We start from the raw sequence: 22,712 nt of genomic DNA, 5'->3' as shown, positions 1-22,712 counted from the left end.
GGCTTCAGGTGATCTACCCTCCGTGGTCTCCCAAAGTGTTGGAATTACAGGCGTGAGCCACAGCGCCCAGCCCACTTTCTGAAATAGTTTTTTTTTTTTTTGCATGCTCAATGTACTGCCTCCTCTTTGAGGGTAACATGTTAGCTACTTGCAGACATACAGCAGCTGACTTTTGTGTCTTCCGTGGGTACAACCCCAGCAGGGCTTGGTACATAATGGGCACAGCTCACATTATTTGTTATTGAAAGAGAAGGGCTGGAAGAAATGGCTCATGCCTGTGATGATCTGAACACTTTGGGAGGCTGAGGCAGGTGGATCATCTGAGGCCAGGAGACCAGCCTGGCCAACATGGCAAAAACCCTGTCTCTACTAAAGATATAAACATTAGCCAGGCATGGTGGTGTATGCGTATAATCTCAACTACTTGGGTGGCTGAGGCAGGAGAATGGCCTGAATCTGGGAGGCGGAGGTTGCATTGAACTGAGTTTGCGCCACTGCACACCAGCGTGGGCAACAGAGCGAGACTCTGTCTTAAAACAAAAAGGAAGAAGAAAAAAATTACTGGTTTATTTGGCTGTAGTTTGCTTTTTTTGTACATTTGTAGAGTAGAAGGTGAGTAAAGTGTTTCTAACAATAGAACTCAGAAAAAAACACCAGAATTTAATTATCTAATAGGCTGGGCGCAGATGTAGGTGGCATGAGCCTGTAATCCTAGCACTTTGGGAGGCTGAGGTGGAAGGATTGCTTGAAGCCAGGAGTTTGAGACCAGCCTGGGCAACATAGTGAGACCCTGTCTCTACAAAAAAAAAAAAAAAAAAAACTTAGCTGGGTGTGGTGGTACCTACCTGTGGTCCCAGCTACCCTGGAGGCTGAGGCAGGAGGATTGCTTGAGCCTAGGAGTTCAGAGGCTGCAGTGAGCTAGGATCACACCACTGCACCTCTACCTGGGTGACAAGGCAAGACCCTATCTCTAGAAGAAAAAGAAAAATCTAAATAAATTGTCTTTTCAAGCAGGTGTCTTGGGGAGTCCACTTTCGCAAAAGTGCTACTATGGGAAAAATATTTTTGGAACATTTGTTTTAGAACTGCCTTCAGGATTGGTTTATGAAACATTAAGAAAATTGTCTAACATCACATTTTGTTTTAGATGGTAGTTGCTTGAGCTCAGCACTGTTGATACTTGGGGCCAGACAGTTCTTTGTTGTGGGGGCTGTCTTGTGTTTTTGTTCTTTTTTTTTTTTTTAAGGGACAGAGTCTTGCTCTATTGCCCAGGCTGGAGTGCAGTGGTGCGATCATAGCTCACTGCAGACTTAAATTCCTGGCCTCAGGCAATCTTCCCACTTCGTCATCTCATCTAGCTGGGGATTACAAGTGCATGCCTCTATCCCTGGCCAAGTTATTTTTTTGTAGAAATGGCGGGGGGCGGTCTCGCTGTGTTGCCCAGGCTGGTCTTGAACTTCTACCCTCAAGCTGTCTTCCCACTTTGGCCTCCCAAAGTGATGGGATTACAGGTGTGAGTCACTGCACCTGGCCACAAGGCTATAAGTTAATACAGCAAAATTAGCAAAGAATTAAGGCACACATGGGGCAGTGTTCAAGGGAAGCCAGGTACAGGCTTCCGGGAGTCCCCAGCAGAGTCACACAGGTGCACTAATTCTCTGGCAACCATGATGATGATGTGTGTGAAATGTTGCCAACCAGGGAAGCTTGGTAGGAGCTCAGTGCCTGGGTTTGCATTAGGGGCAGGTCACATAAGCACACTTTGCTTGGCATATACCAAAAGCCTAGACTCCCAGAGGGAAAGTGGTGTTCACCATAAACCATATTGTTTGTACAAACAGTTGAGGCACACTGAGCCCCTCTTACCAATTCTGTTAATGGTGGAAACCCTGTAAGTATGCAGACACTTAGCCAAGGGCTAAACTTGTAAGCAGCCTTCAAGTAGGATAAGCAGTCAGGTGGTCGTATTCACACTTTTCTACTTACTACCTTATTACCTTTCTAAAAATCTAAGCTGGGTGTGATGGCTCGCACCTGTAATCCCAGCTACTTGGGAGGCAGAGGTGGGAAGATCGCTTGAGCCCATGAGTTTGAGACCAGCTTGGGCAACATAGTGAGACCTTGTCTCTACAAAAAAATCAAAAAAATAGCTGGGCATGGTGGTGTGACTGTAGTCACAGCCACTTGGGAGGCTGAGTTGGGAGGATCACTTGAGCCCAGGAGATCGAGACCAGTTTGAGTAACATAGTGAGACCTTGTCCTTACAAAAAACCAAAAAAATTAGCTGGGCATGGTGGTGTGACTAGTCACAGCTAGTTGGGAGGCTGAATTGGGAGGATCGCTGGAGCCCAGGAGTTGGAGACCAGCCTGGGCAATGTAGCAAGACCTAATGCTTACCTGTAGTCCCAGCTACTTTGGAGGCTGAAGTAGGAGGATCACTGATGCAAATAGCCACTCTACTGCAGCCCGGGCAACATAGCGAGACCTCATCTCCTAAAAAAATAAAAAAAAATTAGAATCCTAAAGTTGTAATTTGCAAAACTCATGTGGCCCCAAGGGCTTGGGAGAAAGGAGCATGGACTTGCTTATTCTTCAAGGGATTGGGTGGACCCGGAGAGATGCTTAGGAATGAAACCACAGGCTCTTAACACCCTATCGTGGGGTAAAAGTAACACACCTTGACCTGAATTTGGTCAGCAGCATCCACGTGGGATGGATCAGCCGGGGAAGCTGTTAGGGGCCCTGTTTTCTCCTGTCCGGTGAGTGATGAAGAGTCTCCTTTCCTTCCTTAGAACCTGGGCCCTTCTGTCTTCGCTGGAGTGGTGGTGATGGTCATCATGGTGCCCGTCAATGCTGTGATGGCAATGAAGACCAAGATATATCAGGTAACGCATGTGTCTCCGTGGGCCCCCAAGCCGGGCCCTCTCCATGCGGATTTTAGTCCAGTTCCTTCTGCTCTGTCCCTGGGGTTCTCAGCCTTGCCTGCCAATTGGAGTCACCTGGGGAGCCTTAACAAATGCTGATGCCCCGGCCGCATATCTGGGATTCTGATTCACTTATTGTGGGTGGGGTCTGGCCATCAAGATGTTTTAAAGCCTCCCAGGCCATTGTATTGGGCAGCCAAGATTGAGAGCTCCTGACACATGGTTAGATCTTGTAGGCCAGTGACTGGAATCAGAAGGTCTGTGAGCCTCCGAGAGAGTCTTTGTTTCCCACTGTCTTGTTTATTATGTGTATGTGTGACTCAGCTTTCAAGAGTTGAGTACAAATTACCCCCTACTTTTTTCCCTCTTTTTAGCTCTTACCTTATACCAGACATGGTGTTAATCTCTTTATTTAAATTAAAATAATTAATTTCTAAAATGGGGCCTTGCTGTGTTGCCCAGGCTGGTCTCAAACTCCTGGGCTTAAGTGATCCTGTTGCCTCAGCCCCTCAAAGTGTTGGGATTACAGGTGTGAGCCACCATACCCAGCTTTCAGCTTTTTATTTTTGGAGATATTTTGTATTTTAAAAAGTTTAAATACCCAAATAATAGAGTGAGGTTTCTTATTATAAAAAAGTTCAAATCAAGCTGGGCTCACCCCTGTAATTTCAGCATTTTGGGAGGCCAAGCTGGGTGGATCACCTGAGCTTAGGAGTTCAAGACCAGCCTGGGAAACATGGTGAAACCCTGTCTCTACCAAAAATGGAAAAGTTAGCTGCGTGTGGTGATGCGTGCCTGTAGTCCCAGCTACTTGGGAGGCTGAAGCATGAGGATCACCTGAACCCAGGAGGTCGAAGCTGTAGTGAGCCATGATTGTGCCACTGCACTCCAGCCTGGGCAACAGAGTGAGATCCTGTCTCAAAAAAAAAAAAAAAAGTAAATCGTACAAAAGTACATAAATTAAAAGAGGATACCCCCTTCCCTACTCTCTCAACCACTGCAAATATATAGAAGCAAATCCTTCTAGAACTTTCTATGTATGTATATACAGACCTGATTAATGGTATAGGTTTGTTTTTATATATGTGGGTTTTATTTTGTTTGTTGAGATGGAGTCTCACTTTGTTGCCCAGGCTAGAGTGCAGTGGTGTGATCTTGGCTCACTGCAACCTCTGCCTCCCGGGTTCAAGCAGTTCTCCTGCCTCAGCCTCCCACGCAGCTGGGATTACAGGTGCCCGCTACCACACCCAGCTAATTTTTGTATTTTTAGTAGAGATGAGGCTTCACCATGTTGGCCAGGCTGGTCTTGAACTCCTTACCTCAGGTGATCCACCCAGCTCGGCCTCCCAAAGTGTTGGGATTATAGGCATGAGCCACCATGCCTGGCCATTATATATGTTTTGTGTGTGTGATATTATTACCATACCTGTTTTTACCTAAATGGGCTCACATGGCAGCATGATTTTTGTCTTTTAGCGCCCTGCTTTGGGGACCTCTCTGTGCTGTGCCGTATAGCTTCAATTCATTCTCCCGACCTGGTGCCTTTTGGTCTATAACGGAGATGGTGCGGTTTATTTCTCTGCTCTTCTGTTGATGGATATTTATGGTGTGCTGTGGAATTCCAAATGGGAGCACTTGGCTGCACTGTTGGTACCACAGGGAGATGAGTTTCAGGACATGGGCCCATTGGAAGGAGAGGCCTCACGGGGTAGGGTTGGGTGGGATGGGTGAGGCAGGGGCTTTAGGATCGAGTCACCCTTCAGTCTCTTGATGTGTAGGATGCCCTGAGTGGCCCGACTCAACCCATTTCAGTCCCTGGCCTCCAGATCACGTAGCTTAAATTCTTCCCATCTGTGACCCGGGGATGACTGTAGCACTAAACGATAGAGTTCTTGTGATTGTTAAATGTCTGAATACATGTAAAATGCTTAGAAAAGTTGCTGGTATACACAAAATCCTGGGTGGTAGTAAAAATATTTAACAACTGCACTGCACAAGTATCCACTATTTGGAACCAGTGCTAGCCAGTACAGAAACATTTCATTATTTTAACAACCATGGGCCAGGCACAGGGGCTCATGTCTGTAATCCCAGCTCTTTGGGAGGCTGAGGCAGGAGGATGGCTTGTGGCCAGGAGTACAAGACCAGCCTGAGCAACATAGCAAGGTGCCATTTCTACAAAAAATACAAAAATGAGCTGGGTGTGGTGGCATGTGCCTGTGGTTCCAGCTACTAAGGAGGATGAGGTGGGAGGATCGCTTGAGCCCAGGAATTCAAGGCTGCAGTGAGCTGATTGTGCCACTGCACTGCAGCCTGGATGCCAGAGTGAGATGCTGTTTCCAAAAAAAAGAAAACTGGGCTGACAAGAAATAAGAAAACAGGCTGGGTGCGGTGGCTCACGCCTGTAATCCCAGCACTCTGGGAGGCCGAGGTCGGTGGATCACTTGAAGTCAGGAGTTCGAAACCAGCCTGGCCAACATGGTGAAGCCCCATCTCTACTAAAAATAGAAAAATTAGCCAGACATGGTGGCAGGCATTTATAGTCCCAGCTACTCAGGAGGCTGAGGTAAGAGAATCTCTTTAACCCAGGAGGCAGAGGTTGCAGTGAGCCGAGATCATGCTACTGCAGTCCAGCCTGGGCAACAGAGTGAGACTCTGTCACAAAAAAAAAAGAAAAAATAAGAAAACAGAGAAGAAAAACACCACCACCATGTCTCCTGTGTTTGGGTCAGCAGAATAGGGACTGAATCCCTTCTTTTCTGCACACCTGAAGGGTTTTTCTTGCCTCTATTCCTGGATTCTAAATTGAGTGTGTTTCTCCAATGTCTAACCTAACATGATTTGAAGGGGTTTCTTTTCCTTGATAGCGGGGTCTTTTGGTGTGGTCTTGGGGCTCAAGAGTAGGGCTCATAGGGATTACAGGGTCAGCTCTCCCACCCTCAGGAGGCCCATTTTTAATAGACGGTGATGTTGAGGCCCAGTGTGGTGGCTCACACCTGTAATCCCCGCACAGGAGTTTGAGACCAGCCTGGGCAGCATGGTGAAACCCCATCTCTATTGAAAAGAAAAAAAAAAATCAATATAAAAAACATTTACATGTCAAAGTATATAATAAAGTTTATGAAAAAATAGCTGGTGATGCTGAGTGACGGGCTGATGCCAGGGTCGCCCCAGCTGTGTTGACTGCCCTTCTCTTCCAAGGTGGCCCACATGAAGAGCAAAGACAATCGGATCAAGCTGATGAACGAAATTCTCAATGGGATCAAAGTGCTAAAGCTTTATGCCTGGGAGCTGGCATTCAAGGACAAGGTGCTGGCCATCAGGCAGGAGGAGCTGAAGGTGCTGAAGAAGTCTGCCTACCTGTCAGCCGTGGGCACCTTCACCTGGGTCTGCACGCCCTTCCTGGTGAGTGAAGCCACATTTTTCCTGGCCCTCATTGTTTGATGTTTTATTTTGTTTGCGTACCTGAATATTTTTAAAAGGTCACTATGTCGCCCAGGTGCAGTGGCTCATGCTTGTAATCCCAGCACTCTGGGAGGCCAAAGCAGGCGGATCACCTGAGGTCAGGAGTTCAAGACCAGCCTGGCCAACATGGTGAAACCTAGTCTCTACTAAAAATACAAAAAAATAAGCTGGGTGTGATGGCACATGCCTGTAGTCCCAGCTACTTGGGAGGCTGAGGCAAGAGAATTGCTTCAACCTGGGAGGCGACAGTTGGAGTGGGCCAAGATCATGCCACTGGTCTCCAACCTGGGTGACAGAGCAAGACCTTGTCTTAAAAAAAAAAAAAAAAAAAGTCACTGTGTCCGCAAGGCCTTTCCTGAACACTTGGTTTAAACATTTGCCATCTTCTCCATTCTCCTTTATTTTATTCACACTTAGCAGCTTCTAGCCAACCTGTTTAGGAACCATTCGTTATCTATTTACTGTGATATAAGCAGCTTGTGCCAGAATGTAAACCAGTGCCCCCTGCTTCCTGCATTAAGATAGCCTTGCAAGACAAAAAGTGTGAGCTGAGTCGAATGGCACGCTTGGTGCCATAGTTGATCTACATTATGGTGCTGCCTCCTTATTTTGTCACCAACTGGTCACAAAGTATGGACTGTCAGTGTCTCATGGGCCACATGTCAAATGGCATGGTCTAAACACACTCTAAAATTTACTTATTTTGGGCTGGGTGCGGTGGCTCATGCCTGTAATCCCAGCACTTTGGGAGTCCAAGGTGGGTAGATCACTTGAGGCCAGGAGCTCGAGACCAGCCTGGCCAACCTGGCGAAACCCTGTCTCTGCTTAAAAAAAAAAAAAAAAAAAAAAAATTACCTGGGCATGGTGGTGCGTGCCTATATTCCCAGCTACTCAGGAGGCTGAGACATGAGAATCCCTTGAACCTGGGAGGCAGAGTTTGCAGTGAGCCGAGATCGAGCCACGGTACTCCAGTCTGGGCAACAGAGCAAGACCCTGTCTCAAAAAAGTAAAAAAAATAAATAAGTAAAATAAAATGTACTTATTTCATTGTCTGCTTTTCCCCACTAGGATGTCAGCTCCAGATGGGCATTTTTGTCTTTTCTATTGACTGCTGTGTCCTCAGTATGTAGAACAGTGCATAGCAGGTGCTGAACAAATATTTGTCATCCATTGTAAACAAACAAACAAAAAAATACAGAAAGATATAAAATGAAAAGTATATTGTTCTCTCTTCCATCAGTTCCTCTCTTCCAAAGTGACAGTTTTGCATATGCTTTTAGAGGAAAATGGACAAGCATATAGGTATTTAAAAAGATTTAAATGGAATCATACTGTACATAGTGTTCTCTTTTCTGTAGTTAATAATATATAGTCTTGGTTCATTCATTCTGATCTACTTCATTTTAGTTTTTTTAGGGGGTTTGTTTTGTTTTGAAATGGGGTCTGGCTCTGTCCCCCAGGCTGGAGTACTGTGGTGCGATCATAGCTCACTGCAGCCTTGAACCCCTGGGCCCAAGCAATCCTTCTGCTTTAGCTTCCTAAGTAGTTGGGACTCCAGGTACACCACTACCACTCCCAGCTTGTTTCATTTGCATTCATGATGGATGCTTGCCTGACGTGTGGATGTGCCCTGCTGGAATTACCCTTTCTACCATTCCTTGCAAAAACAGGTTGTTCCCTGTTTTTTTTGCTATTATGATCCATGCTACACTGAAGGTTCTGTTACCTGTCCTGGGGTATGGTAATGGGTCTATCCCTGCCTAGTTGGCTTCGAAAAGTTTAGACAATAGTGCAACTTACCATTTGGCAAAGTTGGCCGCAAATCAGGAGACCACATAGAGATGGACTATGGAAATTCCCTTTTAAGCACAGTTAAAAACAGTTAATGGTGAAGGATGACTTCAGATCATGCCCCATGTTTGTTTTTTCTTTCTTTTTATTAACTGTGTCATTCTTTTTGTAATGTTGTGCTCATTACAACTATTCCTTCTTGGTCAGGTTGGCAAATTATATGTTTTTCTGGCAAGTTTCTGTGAAGCAGTTAAACATGTTTACGAATATGAACTTTTTGGTTAAACTACCACCTGCTTCATCTTAGCTGAGTTGCAGGTGGACTGTCTAAGGAAGCTCCAGCCGTTTCAGCATTTGCGAAAGCGTGTTCATGCTGACACTGAATTTTCTTAGTTTTGCCTTACATCTCTCAGGGTCTGGAACTGCAGGAGAGATGGTGTTCAAATTCAAGCTTGCATCAGAATCACCTGGAGAGCTTGTTATTATATTTTATTATTATTTATTTATTTATTGAGATGAAGTCCCAGTCTGTCACCTAGGCTGGATTGCTGTGGCACGATCTTGGCTGACTGCAGTCTCCGCCTCCTGGATTCAAGCGATTCTTCCACCTCAGCCTCCAAGTAGCTGGGATTACAGGCGTGCAACAACCATGCTCAGCTAATTTTTAAAATATCTTTAGTAGAGATGGTGCTTCACCATGTTGGCCAGGCTGGTCTCGAACTCCTGACCTCAGGTGATCCGCCTGCCTTGGCCTCCCAAAGTGCTGGGATTACAGGTGTGAGCCACTGTGCTGGCTGACAGCTTGCTACTATAAAACTCAGCTTTCTGGGCCCCACCCAAATTTTCAGTTTTAGTAGGCCTGGGTGGGGCCTGAGTATTTGCATTCCTAACATATCCCTAGGTGCTGCTGCTTCTGGTTCAGGTCAACATGTGGAGACACTGGAGTGGATCCTCACTGCCTAAAGTATGGTCCGTGGACCAGCAGCCATGGCATCACCTGGTGCTTGTTAACAGTGCAGAATTTCAGGCCTCAGCCCAGATCCACTGAAACTGAATCTGAGTTGTAACTAGTTCTCTAGGTGGTGTGTATGCACATCAAATTTTGAGAGAGACTGGCAGAAAGTAGGAGTAAAGAAACTTTTTTCTGTAAATACTTTCGGAATTCCGGGCCATATAGTCTCTGTCACAAATACCAGTCTCTTCCAGCATAGTGCAAAAACAGCCTTAGATAATATGGAAATCGATGGGTGTGGCTATGTTCCTGTAAAAAAGTATTTAGAGACACCAAAATCTGAATTTTATAGAATTTGCTTGTGTCGTGTAATATTCTTTTGATTTTTTTTTTGACTTTTAACAAATATGAAATCTGGCTGGGCGCAGGGGCTCATGCCTGTAATCTCAGCACTTTGGGAGGCAGAGACGGGCGGGTTGCTTGAAGCTAGGAGATTGAGACCAGCCTGGCCAACATGGTGAAACCCTGTCTACTAGAAGTACAAAAATTAGCTGGAAGTGGTGGTGCGCACCTGTGGTCATAGCTACTCAGGAGGCTGAGGCAGGAGGATCACTTCAACCCAGGAGGCAGAAGTTGCAGTGAGCCAAGATCATGCCACACACTCCTGGCTGGGCAACAGAGTGAGACCCTTTCCCGCCGCCACCCCCTGCCCCCCAACTCCCCCACCAAAAAAAATTAGCCAGGCATGGTGGAGGATGCTGGTCATCCAGCTTTTTGGGAGGCTGAGGTACGGGAATCGTTTGAACCCGGGAGGCAGAGATCGCAGTGAGCTGAGGTCACGCCACTGTACTCTAAGCCTGGGCAACAGAACAAGACTCTGTCTCAAAAAAAATAAAAAAAATGAAATCAATGCTGAGCTCATGGGCCGTGTGTAAACAGGTGTGGGCCAAATGTGGACCTCAGCCATCCTTGGCCAGCCCCTGGCTTAGAGGACTGGAATGTTCTGAGAGTCAGGACACGTGCCACATGCTACTACCAGGCCACAGTGTGACCCCAAAGCTGGTCATCTCACCTCGCTGGCTCTAGATTTTGTCACATGGAAAATGAAGGGGTTAGATTCCAAGCATGTCAAATACTGGGCTCTGTCCTCCCTCCTCATGCCCACAGCAGACACCCACAGTCACTCATGGGGTTCTTTCCCACTGAGTTATGTTCAAGCAGCCCTCCAGGTGACTGGTGCCAGTGGCCTAGAGTTGAGCAAGAAATGGCATCTCGTTGCCCTTCTGTAACTCCGTGTTCCCTAAGATCACTTCTAGCTCCAATGCCCTTGCATTCTGCCTTGTACATTGCATTCTTCTTACACTCCAATACCTTGACTTTACCGGGGTGCACTGATGAACGCTCTCTTTTTTTGTTTTTTGGAACCAAGTCTCGCTCTGTCACTTAGGCTGAAGTGCAGTGGTGCCATCTCAGCTCACTGCAACCTCCACCTCCCAGTTTAAGCAATTCTCCTGCCTCAGCCGCCCGATTAGCTGGGATTACAAACACGCACCACCATGCTTTGTTAATTTTAATATTTTTAGTAGAGATGGGTTTTTGTCATGTTCGCCAGGCTGGTCTCGAACTCCTGACCTCAAGTGATCCACCTGCCCTGGCCTCCGAATGTGCTCGGATTACAGGCATGAGCCACCGCGCCTAGACTCTCCTTTTTTTTTGAGAAGGAGTCATGCTCTCTCGCCAGGCTGGAGTGAAGTGGCACGATCTCAGCTCACTGCAATCTCCACCTCTTGGGTTCAAGCGATTCTCCTGCCTCAGCCTCCCGAGTAGCTGGGATTACAGGCGCCCGCTACCATGCCCAGCTAAGTTTTGTATTTTTAGTAGAGACGGGGTTTCACCAGGGTTCAAGCAATTCTCCTGCCTCAGCGTCCGAGTAGCTGGGATTACAGGCACACGCCACCATGCCAAGCCAATTTTTTGTATTTTTAGTAGAGATGGGGTTAACCATGTTGGCCAGGCTGGTCTCAAACTCCTGGCCTCTAGTGGTCCACCCACCTCGGCCTCCCAAAGTGCTGGGATTACACGTGTGAGCCACCATGCCTGGTGGGTCTTACTTTAAAAAGTAGGAAGTAATGTATTTGCATATGGTGAAACATAATTAAAGCTGCACCAGATGGTATTCATACAGCCGGACTTCTCCACACGTGGCCACCTCAGCCTGCTGACATTCGCCAACAGGTCATCCTTTGTCCCTGTGTTGTAGGGCCTGGCCTGCACATTGTAGGATGTTTCCCAGCACCTGTGGCCTCTCCCTGCCAGATGCTAAGTCGTACTTCTTCCTGTTCTTCCCAGTGGTGACAATGGAAAATGGCTCCAGGCATTGTGAAGCGTCCCCTTGGGGGACAGAATTCTCCCAGTTGAGAACCACAGTCCATAGTGAAAGGCCCAAGCCTGTCCTCCCAACACCAGTCACCTTGCTTCCCTCTCTCCATGTTTCTTGTGTGTTTTTCCAGAGTCTGCGTCTGTATCACTGTAACGGTGGATACATGTCATACAAGTAGTTACGGTTACTTGATTCTGTTTACTTTACTTTTATACAAGTGATAGTAAGAGTCATACATAAATACATACAAAATGGCTTTTTTTTCTTTTTTTCTTTTTTTTTTTTTTTTTTGAGACAGGGTCTCACACTGCTGCCCAAGCTGGAGTGCAGCGACATGATCTTGGCTCACTGCAACCTCTGCCTCCCAGGCTCAAGTGATTCTCCAACCTCAGCCTCCCAAGCAGCAGGGACTACAAGCATGCACCACCATGCCCAGCTAATTTCTGTAATTTTTGTAGAGACAGGGTCTCACTTTGTTGCCCAGGATGTTTTCAAACTCCTGAGCTCGAGCAATCCGCCTGCCTCTGTCTCCCAAAGTGCTGGGATTGTAGGTATGAGCCACTGCGCCTGGCCTTGATGGCATTTTGAAAGGTCTTCTCTTAGAGGAAAAGATCCAAGCCAGAGGGCGCTGGTGATGAGGTTTGGTCTGCGCCTTGTGTCCCGCTTAGGAGGGGATGGGCAGTGTGTTCTCACAGCTTTTTGCCCTGCACATTGGATTCATTGGCAAAACCCACAGTTTCCAGGTTGTCACTAAACTTTGCTTATCACTTCCTGCCCTGTTCCCTATTAGGAAACCACAGCAGAAGATGCTTAAGAGCAGGACTGGCTTTTCTTCTCTTTTTTCTTTCTTTCTTTTTTTTTTTTTTTTTTAGAGACAGGGTCTTGTTTTGATGCCCAGGTTGGAGTACAGTGGCTTGACCACAGCTCACTGCAACCTCCAGCTCCTGAGCTAAAGTGATCCTCCTGCCTCAGCCTCTGGAGTAGCTGGGATTACAGATGTGAGATACTGAACCCGGCTACCGGCTTTACTTACCCTTTTCTTGACCTTCCTTGCCATTTAGTTTCCCGGAGTTTCCAGAGACAGAGTTTGTTGAGCTGTTTGGCAAGAAACAGATGGGCCTGGGTGTCAGTTAGGGAGACCTTGTCCTGGCCGAGGCATCGAAGCCTCTGACTACATTAGGATAAAATATGTGGCCTTCAGTTCCCCTGGAAGGTGTCTGAGTGTTTTTTCCACTGGTGCATTCCTGTGCTTCAAAGACGATGAGGTGTTTACCCAGCGGTAGGTGTGATGGAACACAGAGGCCAGGGAAGGCCAGGGATGCCATCCAGGGACTGATGGCACTGTTTTTCTGGAATGCCAAGCCTGGCATTTACCACGTCCACCTAATGCACTTTCCTGAAATAGCATTGCCAGGCAACCGTCAATATTTAACATTTTCTGTCTTGGATGATTTGTGAGCTTCTTGCCTTCTGTTTACCCGGAATCTCCCTTTGTTACAATAATTCATCATTCTCTGTGGTAATGATCTGTCCTGTAGTTCTCTGCTGATCATATCCTAGGGTCCATGGAGACACGGCCACGACCATGTCATTTTATTTATTTATATATTTATACATTTCTGTATTTTTGAAACGGAGTCTCATTCTGTCGCCCAGGCTGGAGTGCAGTGGCACAATCTCAGCTCACTGCAACCTCCACCTCGTGGGTTCAGCTGATTCTCCTGCCTCAGCCTCCTGAGGAGCTGGGATTACAGGTGTGTGCCACCACACCCAGCTAAGATTTTTGTCTTTTTAGTAGAGATGGGGTTTCACCAAGTTGGCCAGGTGGGTCTCAAAGTCCTGACCTCAAGTGATCCGCCCACCTCGGCCTCCCAAAGTGCTGGGATTGCAGGCGTGAGCCACCACGCCCAGTCAGACCTTGTCATTTTGTGCTTGTACCCCCAAAGCATAGGGAACTTGGCAAATGGTTCATGCTCCGTAAATGTATGTAGGTAAATGAACAAATACATGAATGAATGAGAGGTTGAAATAAATCATATTAGTTAGGAACTGTCTTGCAAATGAAGAAACGTAGCTTAAATCAACTAGAGTAAGAGAAGAGGGGGATTTTTGAGTCATAAAACTGAAAAGTCTAGAAAAAGACTTTCAAGCATGATGGGGTTCCAGGCATAGCTGGATCTAGGAGTTCCCAAGACAGTGTTGGGAATAACAACGTCTCTGACTCTCAGCTCTGTTTTCTTGATGGTGGTTTCTTTATTAGCTGGCAGTTTCCTGATCATCCTGTCACCTCAGCAACCTCTGTGAACAGAGAGTCTTACTCTTTTCCCCTAATAGTTCCTGCAAAGCAATGGGATTGAGTCTCATTGGTTGTGGTCGATCACATGCTTCTTCCTGAGCCAGTCACTGAGCCCAGGGAGATAGGATGCTTGGGTCAGCCAGGGCTGGGTCATGTCTTTCAGGGCTTGGGGCCAAGGTAGGGGGTGAGGGAGGAGGTTCATCTGTGGCTGAAGCTCATAGGTTGAGATTGGGAGAAGTTCAGTTCCCCCAGAGAAAATTGCGTGTTGCAATAAACAGCAGTAGATGCCAGGCAGGCAGTAGAGCAGATAACTGCACACAGGGCATCAGGATTTTTAGGGGGTGGGCTGGAGTGTAGGGGTTCCATTCATTGGTTTTCCACGTTTATCAGAAAAGGCACCTAGGGGACAGGTGCTCCTCACTGTGTATGAAGGACTTTCGCACCCTTGACCCTCGCCTATTACAAGGCGAACTCCAGTCTCCTCCTGCCTGGAGCCCCAGTCATTGTGCCCATCCTACCAGCCTCTTCGGATTTCCAAACACTGCCTGTAGGGAGCCTGTTAAAGCCTGTACTTCCACTAGACTGTGCGTCTCAGGGTTGCCAAGCCCTCCTCAGTCCCCAGCGCATAATGGGTGCTCAGTTAATAACTGAGGGGTGGATGGCTAGATGACTTCCTACTTCTGGAGAAGACAGGACCGTGGACCTGAAAGGGGCTGCGTGATGTCCTGTCCCCTCTCTGTGTGTGCCCTTTGCTGCCAGCAGCTGGCATCGATTGGTACTTGGCTCACCAAGAGGGCTGGTACGTTTTGGTGGTGAGATGCCTGAGGCCTGGTTTGCTTCACTGCTGAAGAGACACCTCTGATGTGCTCTTCTGCCCTCAGGCAAATTCACCTACCCCTTCCCCACCCATTTATCCACTCCTACCCATCCATCATCTACCCAGCAGACATTCACTGAGCGCCATGATCTGAGCTCTGTCCTAGGCTCTGACAATACAGCAGTGAATACTACAAGTAATAATCTCCAGTCATGGAACATTCATTTTCACAGAGAGAGACAGACAAGGAACAATAGGCACAATAAATAACTCCTAGTGCTAGAGAAAGCCATCCTAAGTGCTATAGAAAGAAAAGAGTCAGGTCTTTGTAATAGGGGTGGCTTGCAGTTTTAAGTAGGGTGGTCCAAGCTCACTGAGAAGGTGACACTTGAGGAAAGACTTGATGGAGGTAAAGAGGCCAACCAGGGAATAGCTAAAGCACATGCAAAGGCCCTGGGGCACTACTGTGCCCATTCATAGGTGGGATAACCATGGAGGCTGAAACAGTGGGAGTGAGGGGAGAGTGACAGATGAGGCCAAATGAGGTACAGGGAAGGGACTTTACAAATCAGCTGGGCCCTGGGATCTGAGTTAGCACTTTGACTTCTACACTAAAAAATAGGTTGACTTTGGAGAGGTACTTTTTAAAAAAATTACTTATTTAGAGACAGGGGCCTCACTCTGTTACCCAGGCTGGTGCGGGGACACAGTCATAGCTCACTGCAGCCTCGACCTCTTGGGCTCAAATGATTCTCCTGCCTCAGCCTCCCTAGTAGCTAGGACTACAGGTGCATGCCACTATGCCTGACTTATTATTATTATTATTATTTTGAGAGGGAGTCTTGCTCTGTCGCCCAGGCTGGAGTGCAATGGCGCGATCTTGGCCCATTGCAACCTCTGCCTCCCGGGTTCAAGTGATTCTCCTACCTCAGCCTCCCAAGTAGCTGGGACTACAGGCACATGCCACCACACCTGGCTAATTTTTGTATTTTTAGTAGAGACAGGGTTTTGCCCTGTCGGACAGGCTGTTCTTGAACTCCTGACCTCAGGTGATCCACCTGCCTTGGCCTCCCAGCGTGCTGGGATTACAGGGTGAGCCATTGAGCCCAGCCGCCTGGCTTGTTTTTTAAAAAATTTTGTAGAGACACAGCCTTGCTTTTTTGCCCAAGCTCAGCTCAAACTTCTGGCATCAAGTGATCCTCCTTCCTTGGCCTCGCAAAGCATTTGGATTACAGGCATGGGCTACCATGCCTATCGAAATTTATTTTTTAATGGAGGTATAATTCACCATTTAAAAGTGTGCAATTCAGTGGTTTTTTTATGTAGGTGGTGTGATGCTCACCCAGTGGGTTTTGTGTAGGTGGTGGAAGGTCACTCAGTGGGTTTTTGTGGTAGGTGGTGTGAAGGTCACCAGTGGTTTTGTGTAGGTGTTGAGGTCACCCAGTGGGTTTTTGTGTAGGTGGTGTGAAGGTCACCCAGTGGTTTTTGAGGTGGTGTGAGTCACCCAGTGGGTTTTGTGTAGGTGGTGTGAAGGTCACCAGTGGGTTTTGTGTAGGTGGTGGAGGTCACCAGTGGGTTTTGTGTAGGTGGTGGAAGTCACCAGTGGGTTTGTGGTGGTGGGTAAGTGGGTTTTTGTGTAAGGTTTTTGTGTAGGTGTTGAGTCACCAGTGGGTTTTTGTGTAGGTGGTGTGAAGGTCACTCGTGGGTTTCTGTGTAGGTGGTGTGAAGGTCACCAGTGGTTTTTTGTAGGTGTTGTGAAGGTGACCCAGTGGGCTTTTGTGTAGGTGGTGTGACGCTCACCTAGTGGGTTTTTTGTATAAATGATACGACAGTCACCACTAATTCCAGGACATTTTCAATACCCCAAAAGGAAGCCCTGTACCTGTTATCACTTGCTCCCCAAACCTTCCATTCCATCCCAGGCAACCACTAATCTGCTTTCTGTCTGTCTCTATTTATCTACTCTGGACATTGCATATAAATGGAATCAAACAACAGGTGGCCTTTTCTGACTGTTTTCTTTTTTTTTTTTTTTTTGAGACGAAGTTTTTTCTCTCTTGTTGCCCACCTGGAGTGCAATGGCACAACCTTGCCTCACTACAACGTTTGTCTCCTAGGTTCAAGTGATTCTCCTGCCTCAGCCTACTGAGTAGCTGGGATTTACAGGCATGCACCACCACTCCTGGCTAATTGTATATTTTTAGTAGAGACGGAGTTCTCCATGTTGGTCAGGCTGGTCTGGAACTCCCGACCTCAGGTGATCCGACCGCCTCAGCCTCCCAAAGTGCTGGGATTTCAGGTGTGAGCCACCCCGCCTGGCCATCTGACTGGTTTCTTAGTGTGATGTTTTCAAGGTTTATCCATGTTTTAGCATGTATAAGAATTTCACTCCTTTTTATGGTTGAATAGTCTATCATGTAGATACATGTAGACCCTTTTGAGTAAAGAATATCTCTGGGCTGGGCATGGTGGCTCACACCTGTAATCCCAGTATTTTGGGAGGCCGAGGCAGACGGATCACTTGAGGCCAGGAGCTCAAGACCAGCCTGACCAACATGGCGAAACCCCATCTCTACTAAGAAAAATACAAAAAAATTAGCTGGGCATGGTGGTGGGCGCCTATAATCCCAGCTACTTGGAAGCTGAGGCATGAGAATCGTTTGACCCTGGGAGGCAGAGGTTGCAGTGAGCTGCGATCGCACCACTGCACTCCGTCTTATGCAAAAGAATGAGACTGTGACTCAAAAAAAAAAAATTGTCTTTAGGTAAGATGCCAGTGTTTCATTACCACTTAGAAGATGGGAGCCAGGATGGGTGCAGTGGCTGATGCCTGTAATCCCAGCACTTTAGGTGGCCGAGGCAGGCAGATGGCCTGAGCCCAGGTGTTCGAGAACAGCCTGGGAAGCATAGGGAGACCCTGTCTCTACAAAAATAAAAAAATTAGCCAGGCATGGCGGTATGCGCCTGTAGTCCTAGCTACTCGGGAGGGTGAGGTGGGAGGAATGCTTGGGCCCAGGAGGTCGAGGCTTTGGTGAGCCATGATTGCACCGCTGCACCCAGGGATCATGTGTCCCTGTCGTTTTGAGCACCTTGCCTCCCTCTTGACATTGGAGCCTGGAAAATTTCTGTGCCATGGCTCAGCGTCATCTGTCTTGTTAATGTCAGAGCCAGAACACGAACCAACTCTGGCTGCCCATGGGACTGGGCTCTTGCTTATGGGACCACATTAATAGATTCCTTGGAAGAATGATCTAAGGAATTTGGACCAAATCTTGTAACAAGAAATAAAAGCAGCTGCCATCTGTTGAGTTTTACTGTGCTTGGGCCCTGTGCAAATAAGCACGCTACATAAGCGCCAACAGCCCTTAAAAGCCTATCATGACTTCCATTTTATAGATGAGAAAATAGGGGCTCGCCTGGAGAGGTGAAATAACCAGGGCCCCACAGCGGATATGGCAAAGTATATGGTTTTTATTTTTAAGCTATATGACCTTCCAGGAAGTAACAATGAAATGGCAGTACTGAGACCCTGAAAATACATGGGACGATGGCCAGATGGCAGGGCTCTTTGGGTAGAGTGGGAGAGGCAGCTCCTTGAATGGTGAGAGGGAGGAGCCAGGTGCCACCTAGATGGAAGATGGTTTCAGGCAGAGGAAATGGCAGGGGCAAAGGCCTGGCTTGGGGATTGTGCTTGGTGCTTTTGAGGAATACTAAGAATGCCCCTCTAGGACATCGCTGAGAAAGTTGATGGAGAGGCCAGCTCTTTGGGCTCCTCCTGGTCGTTGATTTATCCAGTTCATTCCTGGAGTGTTTAGTGAACACCTGCTATGTGCCAGATACTGCCCTAGGTGTTTCCACGAGCTCCAGCAGCCGGTCAGTTGTGGCCACCTGGGGAGGGCCCGAGCGCATCCCCAGGGCCTGTCACTGCTCCTAGGATGATGACTCTCACTCAGTGCACAGCAGTCAGCACCGGGCGTTCTGCTTGCAGGTGGCCCCGTGCACATTTGCCGTCTACGTGACCATTGACAAGAACAACATCCTGGATGCCCAGACAGCCTTCGTGTCTTTGGCCTTGTTCAACATCCTCCGGTTTCCCCTGAACATTCTCCCCATGGTCATCAGCAGCATCGTGCAGGTACAGGGGGAAGCTGGGGCGACTTCCGAGAGGGGGCCTTGGGGTTCTAGGCCACAAAAGCATGGAAGTGCCCCTGAGCGCAGCCTCTAGATCACACTCCCGATCGGGCTCCATGAGGCCCGGACCAAGGCTGCCATGCTTTTGTCTGGTCATGCCCGAAAGAAAGAAAATGCATTTGACTTCTTGACAGAGAATTTACACTTGATTATATGAATCAAGTTTAATGCAGCAAGGCTTTCCCATGCTCTGGAAGAATCTTTCCGAAACACTGTTCTCTTCTGCCATTCCTCCGCCATTCCTATCCTTTTTTTCAAAAATGTAGCTCTTGTCAGACTTGATTGATCTTACAACCCACTGATAGGTCTTGACCACCCACGCTTTGAGAAACCCCAACCTTACAGCCGGGTGCGGTGGCTCACGCCTGTAATCCCACCACTTTGGGAGGCTGAGGTGGGTAGATCACCTGAGGTCAAGAGTTCGAGACCAGCCTGGCCAACATGGTGCAACCTCATCTCTACTAAAAATACAAAAATTAGCCACGTGTGGTGGCGGGTCCCTGTAATCCCATCTACTCGGATGGCTGAGGCAGGAGAATTGCTTGAGCCCAGGAGGAAGAGGTTGCAGTGAGCCAAGATTGTGCCATTGCACTCCAGTCTGGGTGACACAACAAAAACTCCGTCTCAAAATAAAAAAAAAAAGAAAAACCCCAACCTTATGGCCAGGCATGGTGGCAGATGCCTGTAATCCCAGCACTTTGGGAGGCCAAGGCAGGTGGATCACCTGAGGTCCGGAGTTTGAGACCAGGCTGGCCAGCATGGGGAAACCCTGTCTCTACTAAAAATACAAAAATTAGCCAGATGTGGTGGTGGGTGCCTGTAATCCCAGCTAATCTGGAGGCTGAGGCACAAGAATCGCTTGAACCCGGGAGGTGGAGGTTGCAGTGAGCCAAGATCGTGCCACTGCACTCCAGCCTGGGTGACTGAGTGAGACTCAGTCTCCAAAAAAGGAAGTAATACACATGAACCCTATGTACACATCACTCAGTTTCAACATCAGCATTTTTTGGCTGGGCGCAGTGGCTCATGCCTGTAATCCCAGCACTGTGGGAGGCCGAGGTGATAGGATTGCTTCAGCCCAGGAGTTCAAAAATCAGCCTAGGCAACATAATGAGATCCCTACTCTACAAAAAACAACAAATGGGTGTGGGGTGCACACCTGCAGTGGCTACATGGGAGGCTGAGGCAGAAGGATCACTTGAGCCTAGGAGTTTGAGGCTGCAGTGAGTTATGTTTGCACCACTCTACTCCAGCCTGGGCAACAGAGCTAGACTCTGTCTCAAATAAAGAAACCAAGGCTGGGCGCAGTGGCTCAGGCCTGTAATCCCGGCACTTTGGGAGGCCGAGGTGGGCGGATCACGAGGTCAGGAGATCGAGACCATCCTGGCTAACACTGTGAAACCCGTCTCTGCTAAAAATACAAAAAAATTAGCCGGGTGTGGTGGCAGGCGCCTGTAATCGCAGCTACTCAGGAGGCTGAGGCAGGAGAATGGTGTGAACCCAGGAGGCGGAGCTTGCAGTGAGCCTAGATTGTGCCACTGCACTCCAGCCTGGGTGACAGAGCGAGATTCTGTCTCAAAAACAAACCCAAAACATTTTGCCACAGTTGATTTATCTCATCCTTTTTCAGTATCCCTCCCTTGTCCCTCTTTCCCTTCATTTGTTTTTAATGCTAAACTCTGCTATCTATCCCTTCATTCTTTCCTTTTTTTGCCAAATAATTTTAAAGCAAATCTCAGACCCCTTACATTCTACCCACAAATACTTCAGCGTGCATTTCTTCCTACATAGTATAACACCGTCATCATGTCTAGGCAAACTAACAATAAGTTTTTACATAATAGCCCATATCCAAGTTTTCTGGAGTATCTCAGAAATACCTGTCCCATTGGGCTGTTTGAATTGGCTCTGTTGTATTTGCTATATGTTTCCAGAGTCCCTTTTCCACTAGGCCTCTGCCCTTTTCTTCTTTTATTTTTATTTGTATTTATTTATTTTTTGAGATGGAGCCTCACTCTGTCACCCAGGCTGGAGTGCAGTGGCATGATCTTGGCTCACTGCAACCTCCGTCTTCCCAGGTTCGAGTGATTTTCTGCCTCAGCCTCCCAAGTAGCTGGGATTGCAGGTGCGTGCCACCATGCCAGGCTGGTTATATATTATATTATATATATATATTTTTTTTTTTTTTTTTTAGCAGAGGCGGGGTTTCACCATGTTGGCCAGGCTGGTCTCAAACTCCTGACCTCAAGTGATCTGCCTGCCTCAGCCTTCCAAAGTGCTGGGATTACAGGTTTGAGCTACCACGCCCAGTCATTTGCCCATTTTTTCTGAAATACCTTTCGTGGGCTTTTAAAACAAAGCAGAACCAAAACCTGTTTCTTTTTTGTTTTTTGTTTTGTTTTGTTTAATTCTAAAGTATACACTGGTTCTAAGAAATGTGGGACCTTCAGAAATAAGGGAGGGCATGTGCACCTCCACACCCAGGGAAACCCTTGAAAGTTAACCGTGGTTGGTTTTGCAAAAATGCTTTTTAAAAATAACTCTCCCCTGCCATTGCTCTCTGCATAGGCGAGTGTCTCCCTCAAACGCCTGAGGATCTTTCTCTCCCATGAGGAGCTGGAACCTGACAGCATCGAGCGACGGCCTGTCAAAGACAGTGTGTGTGTGTTCGGTCCTGGTTTCTGGAAGTGGCTGCCTTCCCATCTCCTACTGGGCCTCCCTACTTGCATTTCTTTGCCTTGGCTGCCCTCAGGTTTGACTCTGCCCAGCCGCTTGTCTGCAAGACCCCGGGGGACATGGGTTCTGCAGAGCTGGTAGAAGGGAAGGGAAGCCTGGCCTCCTGGGCTTCTGTCCTGTCTTAGACTTCCCAGGAGGGGAACTTGCACTTGCATTTTTGTTTTCTTGCTGAGGGACAGCAGCTGCTTGAGGCTTCCCTGAGAGTCCACTTTCCAAGGCTTTGACCTTGATTCTATTCTGGCTAAATGAGGACTCTGGAGGCTGGCCAGCCTCCACCACCCACAAGCTGTGTAGACTTAGGTCTGAACCTCAGTTTTATCTAGATAAGGGAAACAAAAGTACCTTTCTTTGGCCGGTGTTACTTGGATTTTTGTTTGTTTGTTTGTTTGTTTTGAGACAGGGTCTCATTCCATCACCCAGGCTGGAGTGCAGTGGCGCAGTCACAGCTGTAACTGCAGCTTGATTTCGCGGGCTCAGGTGATCCTCTGACCTTAGCCTCCCAAGTAGCTGGAACTACAGGCAACACAGCACCATACTTGGATAATTTTTGGTATGTTTTGTAAGACAGGGTTTGCCAGTGTTTGTCCGGCCAGTCTCGACTCCCTCAGCTCAAGCAATCCACCTGCCTCAGCCTCCCGAAAGTGCTGGGCTTATAGGCATGAGCCTCTTCTCCTGGCCTTTTTTTTCCCCAATATTAAACTTTTTTATTTGGAGAGACAAGGTTTTGCTTTGTCCCTCAAGTTGATCTTGAACTCCTGGGCTCAAGGATCCCTCTGCCTCAGCCTCCCAAAGTGCTGAGATGACAGATGTGAGCCACTGCACCCGGCCATGCATTTTTATTGGCAGATTTGTTTGTTTTGTAGCTTGTTAATTTATCGTTTCCCAGCCCATCCCCCTGAGCCAGGGATGTTGTTTGTAACCATCTCTCTAGGCATTTAATAATAAATATTAGGCCGGGCACAGTGGCTCACACCTGTAATCCCAGCACTTTGGGGAGCTGAGGCAGGTGGATCACTTGAGGTCAGGAGTTCGAGACCAGCCTGGCCAACATGGGGAAACCCCGTCTCTACTGAAAATACAAAAATTAGCTGGACATGGTGTTGGGCACCTGTAATCCCAACTACTCGGGAGGCCGAGGCAGGAGAATCACTTGAATCCAG

The 22,712-nt window shown here is 47.8% G+C and overlaps 1 protein-coding gene across 1 annotated transcript in view; it reads left to right on the top strand.

The window, feature by feature from the left end:
• The window catches only part of LOC100590031 (multidrug resistance-associated protein 1-like), a gene marked incomplete at both ends in the record, with an annotated part of 39,851 nt that extends 18,379 nt beyond the window's left edge, over window positions 1-21,472 (top strand). The window contains 4 exon segments of the mRNA XM_030808816.1: window positions 2,793-2,885; window positions 6,126-6,329; window positions 18,614-18,760; window positions 21,385-21,472. Coding sequence (XP_030664676.1) covers window positions 2,793-2,885; window positions 6,126-6,329; window positions 18,614-18,760; window positions 21,385-21,472 — 532 coding nt within the window.
• Window positions 21,473-22,712: the final 1,240 nt, after the last annotated feature.

The sequence above is a fragment of the Nomascus leucogenys genome, unplaced genomic scaffold (assembly GCF_006542625.1).
Source record: "Nomascus leucogenys isolate Asia unplaced genomic scaffold, Asia_NLE_v1 001234F_46739_qpd_obj, whole genome shotgun sequence".
NCBI lineage: Eukaryota > Metazoa > Chordata > Mammalia > Primates > Hylobatidae > Nomascus > Nomascus leucogenys.
This window is presented reverse-complemented; position numbering and strand designations above follow the sequence as displayed.